At 32.7% G+C, this 22,804-nt stretch overlaps 3 protein-coding genes across 3 annotated transcripts; all 3 read right to left on the reverse strand.

Annotated features, from left to right (window-relative positions):
- Positions 1-1,061: 1,061 nt before the first annotated feature.
- On the reverse strand, positions 1,062-1,448 carry LOC145067986 (S-protein homolog 1-like). Its single transcript, XM_079014995.1, has one exon. The coding sequence runs from the start codon at positions 1,446-1,448 to the stop codon at positions 1,062-1,064; it is 387 nt and encodes a 128-aa protein (XP_078871121.1).
- A 14,381-nt stretch (positions 1,449-15,829) lies between these two features.
- LOC145067987 (S-protein homolog 74-like) lies at positions 15,830-16,183 on the reverse strand. The gene has a single exon (XM_079014996.1). It carries the CDS (start codon positions 16,181-16,183, stop codon positions 15,830-15,832), a length of 354 nt encoding a protein of 117 aa, XP_078871122.1.
- Positions 16,184-21,537: 5,354 nt separating this feature from the next.
- LOC145067988 (S-protein homolog 28-like) lies at positions 21,538-21,891 on the reverse strand. Its single transcript, XM_079014997.1, has one exon. It carries the CDS (start codon positions 21,889-21,891, stop codon positions 21,538-21,540), a length of 354 nt encoding a protein of 117 aa, XP_078871123.1.
- Positions 21,892-22,804: the final 913 nt, after the last annotated feature.

The raw sequence follows: 22,804 nt of genomic DNA on the forward strand, positions 1-22,804 counted from the left end.
CGGCCTTCCGACTCGCCGAGTTCCTTCAGTCCTTAAGCAATACAGAATCTTTTAAGCCATGTTGTGGCTCCAAATTATAGATCCAAGCTTCTAAGGCATGCATTTCAAGTAAAGATGCAAACTTTACGTGCATGCATAGCTAAAAAGGCTCATAATGTCAAATCCAAGCTCACAATGGGGGTTTCATACTCAAGGAGGTTTCATACATGATGAGTCGGCCAGCTCCTACGTGTTGAGTTCTTCATGGACTCGGCGAGTAGGCCACTAAACATGCGAACCCACCCCGCTGCCACTCGACGAGGAGGGCAACCAACTGGCCGAGTAGATCTTAAAACCAAATCAACTTTCATTTAAATCAATACCTGAGAAAAGGGAGGTTATAATAAAAGGAGAAGTATTCATTAAAACATGGTCACTAAAATCCAAAACTTCAAATATAACTTGTATGGTTTTTTTTCAAATTACCAGGATGATAACTTTAGATATATATATATATATATATATATATATATATATATAACTCCGAAAAAATATATTTTAATTTAAAATATATAATTTAATATCAAAAATTTATATTTAATGATTATTAAAATAAATTAACTTGTTAATAAATAACAAAGATTTAGCATTTAACTTTAGTAAAGGAATAAAATGAAAGTTCATTGACTAAAAAAGGAATTAATTGTATTAAAGACAAATTGAAGATAAAATTTGTTCATATCGAATGGTTTAGTTATTTGACCAAAAAAATACAATGTCCCCAATGGTTAAAGGTTAGATTTTAGGTGGATTCAACATATTCAACCTCTTCATTCACTTCTTATTAGAGTATGAAGATGCTTTTATTTCAATATATTGCTTAGTACTTCGTTATGAAAAATATATTTTCTGTATTTAAAAAATAGAAAACTGGGATGAAACCAAGTACTATATAATTATAGCAAATAACATATTTCAATGTCCCCATAAATATCATAACATTCAACCAGACTCAAACTATGTTCTACAAAACAAAAACAATATGTGGCTGACTTGTTTATATCACACTAAAAATCTACGTATCAAAGATAAAATGTGTAAGGTTGAATATTTTCTGATATATTTCCAAGTCCCCATGAATACTTTAACCTCCCATCTGATGGGCTGCCTTTTGACAAATAAAAACCATCATACTTTACTATCCAAAAACACTTATTCGTCTTCACTAATTTGTTACCACATTCTGCAGCAATTTGATTATTGAAAACTGGAAACGCAACCTCTCTGTAGACTTGATTGTCAGTCATCATCCAATAAAATTTCCCGCTAAATTCGATTGTTTCACCAAAATTCATACGAAATTCCCAATGGAACGTGTCACGTATAGTCATCGTATGGTTCCCAAGATCATTATCTTTTGAATGAACATGAACAATTAGATTTTGAATTTCTGAATCGATGATATACATTGTATATGGCTCCCATGAGTTGACTACACCCGAAGTTGAAGAACTTACAAAGTAATTAACACATAACATTAAAACAACAAAGAACAAGAATCTCATGGTGAAATGATTTAACGTACTTCGATTATTTGCCTAAGAGTGTCTATCCTTAATATAGACAATCTCGAACTCAATGTATCTTGTGTAATAAACATACATTAAATTACAATAGTATTCCTTGCTATTTACATCCCGAAAATGTAATAGCATAATTATTCGGTTTTAGTAACGACATATGCTTGTATTGGAAATGTATCCCTTAATTAAATGGTTGACGTTCATTTAACTATGAATGTATAACCTTTCTTTAAAAGTATAATAGTATAAATGCACTTTTGGTTTGATTTGTTCGATTTATACTATTTATAAAAAGAAATAGATACTTTTAGGTTGACTATGACCAAAATACGCCTAGTTAATTAATATTTTGAAATTTAACTCGCTTAATTTTAATTTTTACTTTCTTTGATATTCAATTGATTTGTTCCCAAAATATTCCTTTGTTGGGCAAAAAAATAAATTAGACTTCCATTTAAAAGATAATACTATAATTCTACGTGTTTTTTCATTTGTTCGATTAATAGCACGAAATAGAGATATCTTTGTTGAATTCAGAAAATACGCATGCTTCACTTTTGATTTCCAGTCCTTTTGGATTTAAAATTCAAAATGAGATGGCTTTTTAAGAAAAATAATTAAAATAAATTATGAAAAAAGAAATGAATGTAAAATGCAATATTCGTCACACAAATGAAAGTAAATTGCCATTTAATACATTCAGCGGAATCACAATCGCACACACATAGACACACAATCACACAATAGAGACATACATAGAACAAACTCAAGACACATAAAAATCATATTACTCATACGTACCGATACCAAAATTTAACAGAGTAACAAAGAAAGAAAATATAACATGAATCTTGATAAATACAATACTGCACAAAACGTACAAAGGAACATGGTTTCTTCGTAACCATTAATGAAGCAAATGCTCTCCAAAGTGGAGGTTTAAAAATATAATTGAAAAATAAACTTGTGAATTTTTAATGTCAAAATTTGTATCCCAATTACAAGAAACATTGAAATACATGATATAAAAGTGTGATATCGTAACATTCTATCACAGCAAAATATCTAATTTTCTATACTCTCATGATCTGTAATAAGGTACATAATGATCGGTAAAAAGTTGCTTCATCTTTGAGTAATAATTAAGACATTCTTTGCTACTGGAAGTTGATCATTGATCACCTTTCCTCTGAATAATAAGAAACCGATAGATTAGGTTATTTGGTAATTTAACCTTTCAATATTAAAAAATAAAAAACAAAAAATATCAATTTTACGCAGTTAAAGCATTCGAATTCAATGGTGCAACAACCTCTGAGATAAATGAGGAAAACATGTACCAAACTGTAAAAAAGGGATATCTTCATCAAGGGAAAATTGGGTAAAACGAAGTCCAAACTTTTATGTCTTGGGATCTTGATCATTAAAACATATACGAAGAGAAGGATAATACATTGGCAATATAGTTATTTAGTATGGTGCCAGTGGTGGTTCTTAAGTAATGTTACAAACTGATACCTTTTTAGGTGCATCTGTGGCTTAACAAAAATAAAACATGTTGGCTCTTAAATCTTTTTCCAAAAATCAGTCAGATGCTATGAATTCTCTTGAAAGGCTTAAAATGTTTCAATACCAACAAAAGTAAAAATAAATCCAAAGTACCAAACAACATTTTCAATCACAACTAAAATCTTACGTATATCTTTAGAAAACCGAAAAATACAACAATAAACGATGAATATGAAGTGAATTATCTTAAACTATTAAAACCTCATAAAAATCAAAAGAAAAAATGTAACAACAATCTAAGGCATAGAAAACCATCCCAATCTATTTAATGGTTTCATTTTCGACTCCCATTGCGTGTCTGGGGTTTTGAAGCATGATTAAGGCTTACTTACAACCAAATATTCAAGAAGTAAAAGTTGCAAAATTAAATATATAAACATTTATGGTTAGAACTCCTTACAGCGGTGATAGGATGTACATTCAAAAAGAGATTCACTAATATATTCAATGACTATCCATGAAATATAGTAGATTTTAGTAGTCATGAAATAGGGTTGCATTGTAGAGAATATTCAATAGAATACGGAAATAACTCGATAACACAGCATAAACGTAGATGAAGGGTAGGAGAAAGTCAGTAATAGAGTTGGTTGTATGGCTAGGAGGTTCTAATGCATACTTCATTAAATGGAGAGGCTGATTGTGTGACAGATGGTTGTTCACTATGTTAAACGACATAAGAAGTGAGAGTAAAGAGATTGCGTGGCTAGTAGACGGGGTTCGAATTACGGTGGTGGTTTTTGGGTGATATAGGCAATGACGAGGGTGAGGAAGGCACTATTGTTAAGGGGTGGGGATAGAGGCAAAAGATTAAGGAGTTTGGTAATAATTGTGGTAATAGGGTTGGTGGTGGTTGTAGTTTAAAAGAAGATAAATCATATATCCGCTTATTTATTTTTCTACCCGTTTGAAATGATGACGAGACTTTGATTTTATGTATAGTTTTTTTATTTTGTGATATTAGGTTTCATTAATTTTATCAACCAATACCAATTAACTTAATCGATCTTTTTATCATTAACCATTTTTAAAACCAATTTTCTATTATTAACTAACTAACTTACACCATCTTCAATTATTCATCATTATTTTCATTAATCAAATTTGTCATACCAATTACTTTGCTATTCGAGGTAGTTTCTTCTCCTTAGTGGTTTTCTTGGTAGTTTCTTTATTTTCCATAGTATGAACTTCATTTACTTAATCTTCAACATCGACATTTTTGTATGCATACTATAATGCTGTGTAACTAGATGAATTTAATCTCCCAGAACATTGTTGAAAGCGAAAAATATGAGATAGTGTGATATTTTGTCTAGATATTTAAGAGAAGATAAGATTTTGGCCAATACATAATGATGAATTTTATGTATAAATCTCACATTCAAAAATTTTACGCCAAATTTAAACTTTTTAAATTATAAATAAAACCAAATAGTATTTTTTTTTTAAAAAAATGTTTTCAAATCATTATTCATCAGACTGTCCCAATAGCTAAATCAAAAGGATGAGGAGCGGTAGGGTCACGCATTCGCGTTGCCATTATCTCCTGAAGTACGTGAAACAGTGAACTGAAAATTGTAAGCCCCAAGGGCTTACTGAGCTACCCCCAAAATACCAATACCACGCTGATAATACCGTATCAATAACAGACAATCAATAACAGGCATACTGGGCCATCGGCCTGACTGGACCGCCCTGCAGGGCCTTTAGTTTATCTGATCCTATCCCGAGCCTTCAGCATGAATGGACCGCCACATAGGCCTACAGTCTCCCTGGTCCGCTCATAGGGTATGTTGGCCTTCAACACAAAGCAGGACCGCCTCAACCCAACCAACAAGCAAATAACGACGTGCGCATAACTATCATATACTAGCATATTCAAACATCAAACATAGATATCTAACTAATCATCAATCTTAGAAATCTCTCATAACTAGAGTAACGACCTAGAAGGTCACTAACATACCAATCCCTATGGATCATAAGAGCATAATATATTGTCTAACCTGATTCCGATCTAACAAATCATAGCTGCATGTAGCACATCATAACAATAACAACTTAAGGGTCGGCCTTGGGGACGTAGATCCCAATGATATAGTTCACCTTGCAGATGTCGGCTCGGTAGACGAACTCCAATTCTCGGATCATTGTAACAAACTCCACCGCCTATTACCATAGAATAATTATACCCATAACTTCCCAAGCTTTCAAGGTACCCTAAAGTCCAGCTAATCAACCCTAGTAAAAATCAAAGTCATCAGTCAAGGTCAACAGTCCATGTTGACCCTAACTCGCCGAGTACCCTCGGCTGAAAGCCGAGCCATTGAGGTACTTTCCCAGTCGCCGAGTCACAGAGAGACACGTCGATTTCCTTTGGTTTATGATTGAACTCTAAGGGCACTCGTCAAGTTTCCTTCTTGCAACCCAACGGTTACACACGCATACATAAATTGGGGAAACCTAAACCGACTCGCCGAGTTGTTCATATAACTCGTCGAGTTCTATGGCAATCTTCATCGGACTCGCCGAGTTGTTCATTCAACTCGTCGGGTCCAGGCCTATCTTTATATGACTGGCTGAGTCGGCCTTCCGACTCGCCGAGTTCCTTCAGTCCTTAAGCAATACAGAATCTTTTAAGCCATGTTGTGGCTCCAAATTATAGATCCAAGCTTCTAAGGCATGCATTTCAAGTAAAGATGCAAACTTTACGTGCATGCATGGCTAAAAAGGCTCTTAATGTCAAATCCAAGCTCACAATGGGGGTTTCATACTCAAGGAGGTTTCATACATGATGTGTCGGCCAGCTCCTACATGTTGAGTTCTTCATGGACTCGGCGAGTAGGCCACTAAACATGCGAACCCAACCCAGTGCCACTCGACGAGGAGGGCAACCAACTGGCCGAGTAGATCTTAAAACCAAATCAACTTTCATTTAAATCAATACCTGAGAAAAGGGAGGTTATAATAAAAGGATAAGTATTCATTGAAACATGGTCACAAAAATCCAAAACTTCAAATATAACTTGTAAAAAAGAAAGAAAATATAACATGAATCTTGATAAATACAATATTGTACAAAACGTACAAAGGAACATGGTTTCTTCGTAACCATTAATGAAGCAAATGCTCTCCATAGTGGAGGTTTAAAAATATAATTAAAAAATAAACTTTAGAATTTTTTATGTCAAAATTTGTATCCCAATTACAAGAAACATTGACATACATGATATAAAACTGTGATATCTTAACATTCTATCACAGCAAAATATCTAATTTTCTATACTATTGTGATCTGTAATAAGGTACATAATGATCGGTAAAACGTTGCTTCATCTTTGAGTAATAATTAATACATTCTTTTTTGCTGGAAGTTGCTCATTGATCTCCTTCCCTCTGAATAATAAGAAACAGATAGATTAGGTCATTTGGTAATTTAACCTTTCAAGATTAAAAAATAAAAAATAAAAAATATCAATTTTACGCAGTTAAAGCTTTCAAATTCAATGGTGCAACAACCTCCAGGAAAAATGAGGAAAACATGTACCAAACTGTAAAAAAGAGATATCTTCATCAACGGTAAATTGGGTAAAACGAAGTCCAAACTTTTATGTTTTGGGATCTTGACCATTAGGACATATACGAAGAGAAGGAGAATACAATGGCAATATAGTTATTTAGTATGGTGCCAGTGGTGGTTCTTAGGTAATGTTACAAACTGATACCTTTTTAGGTGCATCTGTGGCTTAACAAAAATAAAACTTGTTGGCTCTTAAATCTTTTTCCAAAAATCAGTCAGATGCTATGAATTCTCTTGAAAGGCTTAAAATGTTTCAATACCAACAAAAGTAAAAATAAATCCAAAGTACCAAACAACATTTTCAATCACAACTAAAATCTTACGTATATCTTTAGAAAACCGAAAAATACAACAATAAACAATGAATATGAAGTGAATTATCTTAAACTATTAAAACCTCATAAAAATCAAAAGAAAAAATGTAACAACAATCTAAGGCATAGAAAACCATCCCAATCTATTTAATGGTTTCATTTTCGACTCCCATTGCATGTGTGGGATTTTGAAGCATGATTAAGGCTTACTTACAACCAAATATTCAAGAAGTAAGTTGCAAAATTAAATATAAAAAAAAATTATGGTTAGAACTCATTACTGCAGTGATAGGATGTACATTCGAAAAGAGATTCATTAATATATTCAACGACTATCCATGAAATATATTAGATTTTAGTAGTCATGAAATTGGGTTGCATCGTAGAGAATATTCAATAGAATACGGAAATAATTCGATAACACAACATAAACGTAGATGAAGGGTAGGAGAAAGTCAGTAATAGAGTTGGTTGTATGGCTAGGAGGTTCTAAGGCATACTTCATTAAATGGAGAGGCTGATTGTGTGACAGATGGTTGTTCACTATGGTAAACGACATAAGGAGTGATAGTAAAGAGATTGTGTGAGTAGTAGACGGGGTTCGAATTACGGTGTGGTTTTTGGGTGATATAGGCAATGACGAGGGTGAGGAAGGCGCTATTGTTAAGGGGTGGGGATAGAGGCAAAAGATTAAGGAGTTTGGTAGTAATTGTGGTAATAGGGTTGGTGGTGGTTGTAGTTTAAAAGAAGATAAATCAAATATCCGCTTATTTATTTTACTACCCGTTTGAAATGATGACGAGTCTTTGATTTCATGTATAGTTTTTTTTTTATTTTGTGATATTAGGTTTCATTAACTTTATCAACCAAAACCAATTAACTTAAACGATCTTTTTATCATTAACCATTTTATAAGCAATTTTCTATTATTAACTAACTAACTTACACCATCTTCAATTATTCATCATTATTTTCATTAATCAAATTTGTCATACCAATTACTTTGCTATTCGAGGTAGTTTCTTCTCCTTAATGGTTTTCTTGTCAGTTTCTTTTTTTCCATAGTATGAACTTCATTTACTTAATCTTCAACATTGACATTTTTTTATGCATACTATAATGCTGTGTAACTAGATGAATTTAACGTCCCAGATCATTGTTGAAACCGAGAAATTTGAGATAGTGTGATATTTTGTCTAGATATTTATGAGAAGATAAGATATTGGCCAATACATAATCATGAATTTTATGTATAAATGTCACATTCAAAAATTTTACGCCAAATTTAAACTTTTTAAATTATAAATAAAACCAAATAGTATTTTTTTTTTTACAAAAACGTTTTCAAATCATTATTCATCAGAGTGTCCCAATAGCTAAATCAAAAGGATGAGGAGCGGTAGGGTCACGCATTCGTGTTGCCATTGTCTCCTGAGGTACCTGAAACAATAAACTGAAAATTGTAAGCCCCAAGGGCTTACTGAGCTACCCCCAAAATACCAATACCACGCTGATAATACCGTATCAATAACAGACAATCAATAACAGGCATACTGGGCCATCGGCCTGACTGGACCGCCCTGCAGGGCCTTCAGTTTATCTGATCCTATCTCGAGCCTTCAGCATGAATGGACCGCCACATGGGTCTATAGTCTCCCCGGACCGCTCATAGGGTATGTTGGCCTTCAACACAAAGCAGGACCGCCTCAACCCAATCAACAAGCAAATAACGGCGTGCGCATAACTATCATATACTAGCGTTTTCAAACATCAATAATAGATATCTCACTAATCATCAATCTTAGAAATCTCTCGTAACTAGAGTAACGACCTAGAAGGTCACTAACATACCAATCCCTATGGATCATAAGAGCATAATATATTGTCTATCCTGATTCCGATCTAACAGATCATAACTACAGGTAGCACATCATAACAATAACAACTTACGGGTCGGCCTTGTGGACGTAGACCCTATTGATATAGTGAGGATAACTCACCTTGCAGATGTCGGCTCGGTAGACGAACTCCAATTCTCGGATCACTGTAAAAAAACTCCACCGCCTATTACCATGGTATAATTAAACCCATAAGTTCCCAAGCTTACAAGGTACCCTAAAGTCCAGCTAATCAACCCTGGTCAAAATCAAAGTCATCAGTCAAGGTCAACAGTCCATGTTGACCCTAACTCGCCGAGTACCCTCGGCTGAAAGCTGAGCCATTGAAGTACTTTCCCAGTCGCCGAGTTATAGAGAGACTCGTCGATTTCCTTTGGTTTACGATTGAACTCTAAGGGCACTCGTCGTGTTTCCTTCTTACAACTGAACGGTTATACACGCATACATGAATTGGGGAAACCTAAACCAACTCGTCGAGTTGTTCGTATAACTCGTCGAGTTCTATGGCAATCTTCATCGGACTCGCAGAGTTGTTCATTCAACTCGTCGGGTCCATGCCTATCTATATATGACTGGCTGAGTCGGCCTTCCGACTCGCTGAGTTCCTTTAGTCCTTAAGCAATACAGACCCTTTTAAGCCATGTTGTGGCTCCAAATTATAGATCCAAGCTTCTAAGGCATGCATTTCAAGTAAAGATGCAAACTTTACGTGCATGCATGGCTAAAAAGGATCTTAATGTCAAATCCAAGCTCACAATGGGGGTTTCATATTCAAGGAGGTTTCATACATGATGAGTAGGCCAGCTCCTACTTGTCGAGTTCTTCATGGACTCGGCGAGTAGGCCACTTAACATGCGAACCCACCCCGCTGCCACTCGACGAAGAGGGCATCCAACTGGCCGAGTAGATCTTAAAACCAAATCAACTTTCATTTAAATCAATATCTGAGAAAACGGAAGTTATAATAAAAGGATAAGTATTCATTGAAACATGGTCACAAAAATCCAAAACTTCAAATATAACTTGTATGGTTTTTTTTCAAATTACCAAGATGATAACTTTATATATATATATATATATATATATATATATATATATAGATACACACACACACACACACACACATATATATATATATATACATATATATATATATAACTCCAAAAAATTATATTTTAATTAAAAATATATAATTTAATATCAAAATTTTACATTTAATGTTTATTAAAATAAATTAACTTGTTAATAAATAACAAAGATTTAGAATTTATCTTTAGTAAAGGAACAAAATGAAAGTTCATTGACTAAAAATGGAATTAATTGTATTAAAGACAAATTGAAGAAAAAAATTTGTTCATATCGAATGGTTTAGTTATTTGACCGAAAAAAATACAATGTCCCCAATGGTTAAAGGTTAGATTTTAGGTTGATTCAACATATTCAACCTCTTCATTGACTTCTTATTAGAGTATGAACATGCTTTTATTTCAATATATTGTTTAGTATTTCGTTATGAAAAACATATTTTCTGTATTCAAAAAAATAAAAAACTGAGATGAAATGAAGTACTATATAATTATAGCAAATAACAATTTCAATGTCCCCATAAATATCATAACATTCAACCTGACTCAAACTATTTTCTGCAAAACAAAAACCATATGTGGCTGACTTGTTTATATCACACTAAAAATCTACGTATCAAAGATAAAACGTGTAAGGTTGAATATTTTCTTATATATTTCCAAGTCACCAAGAATACTTTAACCTCCCATCTGATGGGCTGCCTTTTGACAAATAAAAACCATCATACTTTACTAACCAAAAACACTTATTCGTCTTCACTAATTTGTTACCACATTCTGCAGCAATTTGATTATTGAAAACTGGAAACGCAACCTCTCTGTAGACTTGATTGTCAGTCATCATCCAATAAAATTTCCCGCTAAATTCGGTTGTTTCACCAAAATTCATACGAAATTCCCAATGGAACGTGTCACGTATGGTCATCGTATGGTTCCCAAGATCATTATCTTTTGAATGAACATGAACAATTAGATTTTGAATTTCTGAATCGATGATATACATTGTATATGGCTCCCATGAGTTGACTATACCCGAAGCTGAAGAACTTACAGAGTAAATAACACATAACATTAAAACAACAAAGAACAAGAATCTCAGGGTGAAAAGATTTAACGTATTTCGATTATTTGCCTAAGAGTGTCTATCCTTAATATAGACAATCTCGAACTCAATGTATCTTGTGTAATAAACATACATTAAATTACAATAGTATTCCTTGCTATTTACATCCTGAAAATGTAATAGCATAATTATTCGATTTTAGTAACGACATATGCTTGTATTGGAAATGTATCCCTTAATTAAATGTTTGACGTTCATTTAACTTTTAATGTATAACCTTTCTTTAAAAGTATAATAGTATAAATGCACTTTTGGTTTGATTTGTTCGATTTATACTATTTATAAAAAGAAATAGATACTTTTAGGTTGACTATGACCAAAATACGCCTAGTTAATTAATATTTTGATATTTAACTCGCTTAATTTTAATTTTTACTGTCTTTGATATTCAATTGATTTGTTCCCAAAATATTCCTTTGTTGGGCCAAAAAATAAAGTAAACTTCCGTTTAAAAGTATAATACTATAATTCTACGTGTCTTTTCATTTGCTCGATTAATAGCAAGAAATAGAGATATCTTTGTTGAATTCAGAAAATACGCATGCTTCACTTTTGATTTTCCAGTCCTTTTGGATTTAAAATTCAAAATGAGATGGTTTTTTAAGAAAAATAATTAAAATAAATTATGAAAAAAGAAATGAATGTAAAATGCAATATTCGTCACACAAATGAAAGTAAATTGCCATTTAATACATTCAGCGGAATCACAATCGCACACACATAGACACACAATCACACAATAGAGACATACATAGAACAAACTCAAGACACATAAAAATCATATTACTCATACGTACCGATACCAAAGTTTAACAGAGTAACAAAGACAGAAAATATAACATGAATCTTTTATGTCTTGGGATCTTGATCATGAAAACATATAAGAAGAGAAGGAGAATACAATGACAATATAGTTATTTAGTATGGTGCCAGTGGTGGTTCTTAAGTAATGTTACAAACTGATACCATTTTAGGTGCATCAGTGGCTTAACAAAAATAAAAAATATTGGCTCATAAATCTTTTTCCAAAAATCAGTCAGATGCTATGAATTCTCTTGAAAGGCCTAAAATGTTTCAATACCAACAAAAGTAACAATAAATCCAAAGTACCAAACAACATTTTCAATCACACCTAAAATCTTACGTATATCTTTTGAAAACCGAAAAATACAACAATAAACGATGAATATGAAGTGAATTATCTTAAACTATTAAAACCTCATAAAAATCAAAAGAAAAAATGTAACAACAATCTAAGGCATAGAAAACCATCCCAATCTATTTAATGGTTTCATTTTCGACTCCCATTGCATGTGTGGGATTTTGAAGCATGATTGAGGCTTACTTACAACCAAATATTCAAGAAGTAAGTTGCAAAATTAAATATAAAAATATTTATGGTTAGAACTCCTTACAGCGGTGATAGGATGTACATTCGAAAAGAGATTCATTAATATATTCAATGACTATCCATGAAATATAGTAGATTTTAGTAGTCATGAAATCAGGTTGCATTGTAGAGAATATTCAATAGAATACGGAAATAATTCGATAACACAACATAAACGTAGATGAAGGGTAGGAGAAAGTCAGTAATAGAGTTGGTTGTATGGCTAGGAGGTTCTAAGGCATACTTCATTAAATGGAGAGGCTGATTGTGTGACAGATGGTTGTGCACTATGGTAAACGACATAAGGAGTGAGAGTAAAGAGATTGTGTGAGTAGTAGACGGGGTTCGAATTATGGTGGTGGTTTTTGGGTGATATAGGCAATGACGAGGGTGAGGAAGGCGCTATTGTTAAGGGTGGGGATAGAGGCAAAAGATTAAGGAGTTTGGTAGTAATTGTGGTAATAGGGTTGGTGGTGGTTGTAGTTTAAAAGAAGATAAATCAAATATCCGCTTATTTATTTTACTACCCGTTTGAAATGATGACGAGACTTTGATTTCATGTATAGTTTTTTTATTTTGTGATATTACGTTTCATTAACTTTATCAACCAAAACCAATTAACTTAAACGATGTTTTTATCATTAACCATTTTTAAAAGCAATTTTCTATTATTAACTAACTAACTTACACCATCTTTAATTATTCATCATTATTTTCATTAATCAAATTTGTCATACCAATTACTTTGCTATTCTAGGTAGTTTCTTCTCCTTAGTGGTTTTCTTGTTAGTTTCTTTTTTTTCCATAGTATGAACTTCATTTACTTAATCTTCAACATTGAAATTTTTTGTTGCATACTGTAATGTTATGTAACTAGATGAATTTAATGTCCCAGAACATTGTTGAAAGTGAAAAATATGAGATAGTGTGATATTTTGTCTAGATATTTATGAGAAGATAAGATATTGGCCAATACATAATGATGAATTTTATGTATAAATGTCACATTCAAAAATTTTACGCCAAATTTAAACTTTTTAAATTATAAATAAAACCAAATAGTATTTTTTTTTACCAAAATGTTTTCAAATCATTATTCATCAGAGTGTACCAATAGCTAAATCAAAAGGATGAGGAGCGGTAGGGTCATGCATTCGCGTTGCCATTGTCTCCTGAAGTACCTGAAACAATAAACTGAAATTTGGAAGCCCCAAGGGCTTACTGAGCTACCCCCAAAATACCAATACCATGCTGATAATACCGTATCAATAACAGACAATCAATAACAGGCATACTGGGCCATCGGCCTGACTGGACCGCCCTGTAGGGCCTTCAGTTTATCAGATCCTATCCCGAGCCTTCAGCATGAATGGACCGCCACATGGACCTACAGTCTCCCCGGACCGCTTATAGGGTATGTTGGCCTTCAACACAAAGCAGGACCGCCTCAACCCAAACAACAAGCAAATAACGACGTGCGCATAACTATCATATACTAGCATATTCAAACATCAAACATAGATATCTCACTAATCATCAATCGTAGATATCTCTCGTAACTAGAGTAACGACCTAGAAGTTCACTAATATACCAATCCCTGTGGATCATAAGAGCATAATATATTTTCTATCCTGATTCCGATCTAACAGATCATAACTAGATGTAGCACATCATAACAATAACAACTTAAGGGTCGGCCTTGGGGACATAGAACCCATTGATATAGTGAGGATAACTCACCTTGCAGAGGTCGGCTCGATAGACGAACTCTAATTCTCGGATCACTGTAAAAAATTCCACCGCCTATTACCATAGTATAACTATACCCACAAGTTCCCAAGCTTTCAAGGTAACCTAAAGTCCAGCTAATCAACCCTGGTCAAAATCAAAGTCATCAGTCAAGGTCAACAGTCCATGTTGACCCTAACTCGCCGAGTACCCTCGGCTGAAAGCTGAGCCATTGAAGTACTTTCCCAGTCGCCGAGTCACAGAGAGACTCGTCGATTTCCTTTGGTTTACGATTGAAATCTAAGGGCACTCGTCGAGTTTCCTTCTTGCAACTCAACGGTTACACACGCATACATAAATTGGGGAAACCTAAACCGACTCGTCGAGTTCTATGGCAATCTTCATCGGACTCGCCGAGTTGTTCATTAACCTCGTCGGGTCAGGGCCTATCTTTATATGACTGGCTTAGTCGGCCTTCCGACTCGTTGAGTTCTGTCGGTCCTTAAGCAATACAGACTCTTTTAAGCCATGTTATGGCTCCAAATTATAGATCCAAGCTTCTAAGGCATGCATTTCAAGTAAAGATGCACACTTTACGTGCATGCATGGCTAAAAAGGCTCTTAATGTGAAATCCAAGCACACAATGCGGGTTTCATACGCAAGGAGATTTCATAAATGCCGGGTAGGCCAGCTCCTACTTGTCGAGTTCTTCATGGACTCGGCGAGTAGGCCACTAAACATGCGAACCCACCCCGCTGCCACTCGACGAGGAGGGCAACCAACTGGCCGAGTAGATCTTGAAACCAAATCAACTTTCATTTAAATCAATACCTGATAAAAGGGAAGTTATAATAAATGGATAAGTATTCATTGAAACATGGTCACAAAAATCCAACACTTCAAATATAATTTGTATGGTTTTTTTTCAAATTACCAAGATGATAACTTTATATATATATATATATATATATATATATATATATATATATATATATATAACTCCGAAAAATTATATTTTAATTAAAAATATATAATTTAATATCAAAATTTTATATTTAATGTTTATTAAAATAAATTAACTTTTTAATAAATAACAAAGATTTAGCATTTAACTTTAGTAAAGGAATAAAATGAAAGTTCATTGACTAAAAAAGGAATTAATTGTATTAAAGACAAATTAAAAGAAAAAATTTGTTCATATCGAATGGTTTAGTTATTTGATCAAAAAAAATACAAAGTCCCCAATGGTTAAAGGTTAGTTTTTAGGTTGATTCAACATATTCAACCTCTTCATTGACTTCTAATTAGAGTATGAACATGCTTTTATTTCAATATATTGTTTAGTACTTCGTTATGAAAAACATATTTTCTGTATTCAAAAAAAAGAAAACTGAGATGAAATCAAGTACTATATAATTATAGCAAATAACATATTTCAATGTCCCCATAAATATCATAACATTCAACCTGACTCAAACTATGTTCTGCAAAACAAAAACCATATGTGGCTGACTTGTTTATATCACACTAAAAATCTACGTATCAAAGATAAAACGTGTAAGGTTGAATATTATCTTATATATTTCCAGGTCCCCATGAATACTTTAACCTCCCATCTGATGGGCTGCCTTTTGACAAATAAAAACCATCATACTTTACTAACCAAAAACACTTATTCGTCTTCACTAATTTGTTACCACATTCTGCAGCAATTTGATTATTGAAAACTGGAAACGCAACCTCTCTGTAGACTTGATTGTCAGTCATCATCCAATAAAATTTCCCGCTAAATTCGGTTGTTTCACCAAAATTCATACGAAATTCCCAATGGAACGTGTCACGTATGGTCATCGTATGGTTCCCAAGATCATTATCTTTTGAATGAACATGAACAATTAGATTTTGAATTTCTGAATCGATGATATACATTGTATATGGCTCCCATGAGTTGACTACACCCGAAGTTGAAGAACTTACAGAGTAAATAACACATAACATTAAAACAACAAAGAACAAGAATCTCATGGTGAAAAGATTTAACGTATTTCGATTATTTGCCTAAGAGTGTCTATCCTTAATATAGACAATCTCGAACTTAATGTATCTTGTGTAATAAACATACATTAAATTACAATAGTATTCCTTGCTATTTACATCCTGAAAATGTAATAGCATAATTATTCGGTTTTAGTAACGACATATGCTTGTATTGGAAATGTATCCCTTAATTAAATGGTTGACGTTCATTTAACTTTTAATGTATAACCTTTCTTTAAAAGTATAATAGTATAAATGCACTTTTGGTTTGATTTGTTCGATTTATACTATTTATAAAAAGAAATAGATACTTTTAGGTTGACTATGACCAAAATACGCCTAGTTAATTAATATTTTGAAATTTAACTCGCTTAATTTTAATTTTTACTTTCTTTGATATTCAATTGATTTGTTCCCAAAATACTCATTTGTTGGGCAAAAAAATAAAGTAAACTTACGTTTAAAAGTATAATACTATAATTCTACGTGTTTTTTCATTTGTTCGATTAATAGCACGAAATAGAGATATCTTTGTTGAATTCAGAAAATACGCATGCTTCACTTTTGATTTTCCAGTCCTTTTGGATTTAAAATTCAAAATGAGATGGTTTTTTTAAGAAAAATAATTAAAATAAATTATGAAAAAAGAAATGAATGTAAAATGCAATATTCGTCACACAAATGAAAGTAAATTGCCATTTAATACATTCAGCGGAATCACAATCGCACACACATAGACACACAATCACACAATAGAGACATACATAGAACAAACTCAAGACACATAAAAATCATATTACTCATACGTACCGATAGCAAAATTTAACAGAGTAAAAAAGAAAGAAACTATAACATGAATCTTGATAAATACAATACTGCACAAAACGTACAAAGGAATATGGTTTCTTCGTAACCATTAATGAAGCAAATGCTCTCCATAGTGGAGGTTTAAAAATATAATTAAAAAATAAACTTTAGAATTTTTTATGTCAAAATTTGTATCCCAATTACAAGAAACATTGACATACATGATATAAAAGTGTGATATCCTAACATTCTATCACAGCAAAATATCTAATTTTCTATACTGTCATGATCTGTAATAAGGTACATAATGATCGGTAAAACGTTGCTTCATCTTTGAGTAATAATTAAGACATTCTTTGCTACTGGAAGTTGCTCATTGATCTCCTTCCCTCTGAATAATAAGAAACCGATAGATTAGGTCATTTGGTAATTTAACCTTTCAAGATTAAAAAATAAAAAATAAAAATATCAATTTTACGCAGTTAAAGCTTTCAAATTCAATGGTGCAACAACCTCTAGGAAAAATGAGGAAAACATGTACCAAACTGTAAAAAAGGGATATCTTCATCAAGGGTAAATTGGGTAAAACGAAGTCCAAACTTTTATGTCTTGGGATCTTGATCATTAAAACATATACGAAGATAAGGAGAATACAATGGCAATATAGTTATTTAGTATGGTGCCAGTGGTAGTTCTTAAGTAATGTTACAAACTGATACCTATTTAGGTGCATCTGTGGCTTAACAAAAATAAAACATGTTGGCTCTTATATCTTTTTCCAAAAATCAGTTAGATGCTATGAATTCTCTTGAAAGGCTTAAAATGTTTCAATACCAACAAAAGTAAAAATAAATCCAAAGTACCAAACAACATTTTCAATCACAACAAAAATCTTACGTATATCTTTTGAAAACCGAAAAATACAACAATAAACGATGAATATGAAGTGAATTATCTTAAACTATTAAAACCTCATAAAAATCAAAAGAAAAAATGTAACAACAATCTAAGGCATAGAAAAACCATCCCAATCTATTTAATGGTTTCATTTTCGACTCCCATTGCATGTGTGGGATTTTGAAGCATGATTAAGGCTTACTTACAACCAAATATTCAAGAAGTAAGTTGCAAAATTAAATATAAAAAAATTATGGTTAGAACTCATTACTGCGGTGATAGGATGTACATTCGAAAAGAGATTCATTAATATATTCAATGACTATCCATGAAATATAGTAGATTTTAGTAGTCATGAAATTGGGTTGCATCGTAGAGAATATTCAATAGAATACGGAAATAATTCGATAACACAACATAAACGTAGATGAAGGGTAGGAGAAAGTCGGTAATAGAGTTGGTTGTATGGCTAGGAGGTTCTAAGGCATACTTCCTTAAATGGAGAGGCTGATTGTGTGACAGATGGTTGTTCACTATGGTAAACGACATAAGGAGTGAGAGTAAAGAGATTGTGTGAGTAGTAGACGGGGTTCGAATTACGGTGGTGGTTTTTGGGTGATATAGGCAATGACGAGGGTGAGGAAGGCGCTATTGTTAAGGGGTGGGGATAGAGGCAAAAGATTAAGGAGTTTGGTAGTAATTGTGGTAATAGGGTTGGTGGTGGTTGTAGTTTAAAAGAAGATAAATCAAATATCCGCTTATTTATTTTTCTATCCGTTTGAAATAATGACGAGTCTTTGATTTCATGTATAGTTTTTTTTTGTGATATTAGGTTTCATTAACTTTATCAACCAAAACCAATTAACTTAAACGATTTTTTTATCATTAATCATTTTTAAAAGCAATTTTCTATTATTAACTAACTAACTTACACCATCTTCAATTATTCATCATTATTTTCATTAATCAAATTTGTCATACCAATTACTTTGCTATTCTAGGTAGTTTCTTCTCCTTAGTGGTTTTCTTGTTAGTTTCTTTTTTTTCCATAGTATGAACTTCATTTACTTAATCTTCAACATTGACATATTTTTATGCATACTATAATGCTATGTAACTAGATGAATTTAATCTCCCAGAACATTGTTGAAAGCGAAAAATATGAGATAGTGTGATATTTTGTCTAGATATTTATGAGAAGATAAGATTTTGGCCAATACATAATGATGAATTTTATGTATAAATGTCACATTCAAAAATTTTACGCCAAATTTAAACTTTTTAAATTATAAATAGAACCAAATAGTATTTTTTTTTTACAAAAATGTTTTCAAATCATTATTCATCAGAGTGTCCCAATAGCTAAATCTAAAGGATGAGGAGCGGTAGGGTCACGCATTCGCGTTGCCATTATCTCATGAAGTACCTGAAACAATAAACTGAAAATTGTAGGCCCCAAGGGCTTACTGAGCAATCCCCAAAATACCAATACCATGCTGATAATACTGTATCAATAACAGACAATCAATAACAGGCATACTGGGCCAACGGCCTGACTGGACCGCCCTGCAGGGCCTTAAGTTTATCTGATCCTATCCCGAGCCTTCAGCATGAATGGACCGCCACATGGGCCAACATTCTTCCCGGACCGCTCATAGGGTATGTTGGCCTTCAACACAAAGCAGGACAACCTCAACCCAACCAACAAGCAAATAACGACGTGCGCATAACTATCATACACTAGCATATTCAAACATCAAACATAGATATCTCACTAATCATCAATCTTAGAAATCTCTCGTAACTAGAGTAACGACCTAAAAGGTCACTAACATACCAATCCCTATGGATCATAAGAGCATAATATATTGTCTATCCTGATTCCGATCTAATAGATTATAACTACATGTAGCACATCATAACATTAACAAATTAAGGGTCGGCCTTGGGGACATAGACCCCATTGATATAGTGAGGATAACTCACCTTGAAGATGTCGGCTCGGTAGACGAACTCCAATTCTCGGATCACTGTAAAAAACTCCACCGCCTATTACCATAGTATAATTATACCCATAAGTTCCAAAGCTTTCAAGGTACTCTAAAGTCCAGCTAATCAACCCTGGTCAAAATCAAAGTCATCAGTCAAGGTCAACAGTCCATGTTGACCCAAACTCGCCGAGTACCCTCAACTGAAAGCCGAGCCATTGAAGTAATTTCCCAGTCGCCGAGTCTTAGAGAGACTCGTTGATTTCCTTTGGTTTACGATTGAACTCTAAGGGCACTCGTCGAGTTTCCTTCTTGCAACTCGACGGTTACACACGCATACATAAATTGGGGAAACCTAAACCCAGTCGCCGAGTTTTTCATATAACTCGTCGAGTTCTATGTCAATCTTCATCTGACTCGCCGAGTTGTTTATTCAACTAGATAGGTCCAGGCCTATCTTTATATGACTCGCTAAGTCGGTCTTCCGACTCGCCGAGTTCCTTTAGTCCTTAAGCAATAAAGACTCTTTTAAGCCATGCTGTTTCTCCAAATTAAAGATCCAAGCTTCTAAGGCATGCATTTCAAATAAAGATGCAAACTTTACGTGCATGCATGGCTAAAAAGGCTCTTAATGTCAAATCCAACCTCACAATGGGGGTTTCATACTCAAGGAGCTTTCATACATGACGAGTCTGACAGCTCCTACTTGTCGAGTTCTTCATGGACTCGGCGAGTAGGCCACTAAACAAGCGATCCCACCTCGCTGCCACTCGACGAGGAGGGCAACCAACTGGCCGAGTAGATCTTAAAACCAAATAAACTTTCATTTAAATCAATACCTGAGAAAAGGGAAGTTATAATAAAAGGATAAGTATTCATTGACAAGTGGTCACAAATATCCAAAACTTCAAATATAACTTATCTGTTTTTTTTTTTCAAATTACCAAGATGATAACTTTATATATATATATATATATATATATATATATATATATAACTCCAAAAATTATATTTTAATTAAAAATATATAATTTAATATCAAAATTTTATATTTAATGTTTATTAAAATAAATTAACTTTTTAATAAATAACAAAGATTTAGCATTTAACTTTAGTAAAGGAATAAAATGAAAGTTTATTGACTAAAAAAGGAATTAATTGTATTAAAGACAAATTGAAAGAAAAAATTTGTTCATATCGAATGGTTTAGTTTATTGACCAAAAAAATACAAAGTCCCCAATAGTTAAAGGTTAGATTTTAGTTGATTCAACATATTCAACCTCTTCATTGACTTCTTATTGGAGTATGAAGATGCTTTTATTTCAATATATTGTTTAGTACTTCGTTATGAAAAACATATTTTCTATATTCAAAAAATAGAAAACTAAGATGAAATCAAGTACTATATAATTATAGCAAATAACATATTTCAATGTCCCTATAAATATCATAACATTATGTTCTTCAAAACAAAAACCATATGTGGCTGACTTGTTTATATCACACTAAAAATCTACGTATCAAAGATAAAATGTGTAAGGTTGAATATTATCTTATATATTTCCAGGTCCCCATGAATACTTTAACCTCCCATCTGATGGGCTGCCTTTTGACAAATAAAAACCATCATACTTTACTAACCAAAAACACTTATTCGTCTTCACTAATTTGTTACCACATTCTGCAGCAATTTGATTATTGAAAACTGGAAACGCAACCTCTCTGTAGACTTGATTGTCAGTCATCATCCAATAAAATTTCCCGCTAAATTCGGTTGTTTCACCAAAATTCATACGAAATTCCCAATGGAACATGTCACGTATAGTCATCGTATGGTTCCCAAGATCATTATCTTTTGAATGAACATGAACAATTAGATTTTGAATTTCTGAATCAATGATATACATTGTATATGGCTCCCATGAGTTGACTACACCCGAAGTTGAAGAACTTACAGAGTAAATAACACATAACATTAAAACAACAAAGAACAAGAATCTCATGGTGAAAAGATTTAACGTATTTCGATTATTTGCCTAAGAATGTCTATCCTTAATATAGACATTCTCGAACTCAATGTATCTTGTGTAATAAACATACATTAAATTACAATAGTATTCCTTGCTATTTACATCCCGTAAATGTAATAGCATAATTATTCGGTTTTAGTAACGACATATGTTTGTATTGGAAATGTATCTCTTAATTAAATGGTTGACGTTCATTTAACTTTTAATGTATAACCTTTCTTTAAAAGCATAATAGTATAAATGCACTTTTGGTTTGATTTGTTCGATTTATACTATTTATAAAAAGAAATAGATACTTTTAGGTTGACTATGACCAAAATACCCCTAGTTAATTAATATTTTGAAATTTAACTCGCTTAATTTTAATTTTTACTTTCTTTGATATTCAATTGATTTGTTCCCAAAATATTCCTTTGTTGGGCAAAAACATAAAGTAAACTTCCGTTTAAAAGTATAATACTATAATTCTACGTGGTTTTTCATTTGTTCAATTAACAGCACGGAATAGAGATATCTTTGTTGAATTCACAAAATACGCATGCTTCACTTTTGATTTTCCAGTCCTTTTGGATTTAAAATTCAAAATGAGATGGTTTTTTAAGAAAAATAATTAAAATAAATTATGAAAAAAGAAATGAATGTAAAATGCAATATTCGTCACACAAATGAAAGTAAATTGCCATTTAATACATTCAGCGGAATCACAATCGCACACACATAGACACACAATCACACAATAGAGACATACATAGAACAAACTCAAGACACATAAAAATCATATTACTCATAC

The sequence above is a fragment of the Lactuca serriola genome, chromosome 8, assembly GCF_051521515.1.
Source record: "Lactuca serriola cultivar US96UC23 chromosome 8, Lser_US96UC23_V15, whole genome shotgun sequence".
In the NCBI taxonomy this organism is placed as follows: domain Eukaryota; kingdom Viridiplantae; phylum Streptophyta; class Magnoliopsida; order Asterales; family Asteraceae; genus Lactuca; species Lactuca serriola.

Excerpts from the sequence above, each read along its gene's own strand:
- LOC145067988 (XM_079014997.1), bottom strand. The coding sequence starts at position 21,891 with ATGTATATCATTGATTCAGAAATTCAAAATCTAATTGTTCATGTTCAT.
- LOC145067987 (XM_079014996.1), bottom strand. The coding sequence starts at position 16,183 with ATGTATATCATCGATTCAGAAATTCAAAATCTAATTGTTCATGTTCAT.
- LOC145067986 (XM_079014995.1), bottom strand. The coding sequence starts at position 1,448 with ATGTATATCATCGATTCAGAAATTCAAAATCTAATTGTTCATGTTCAT.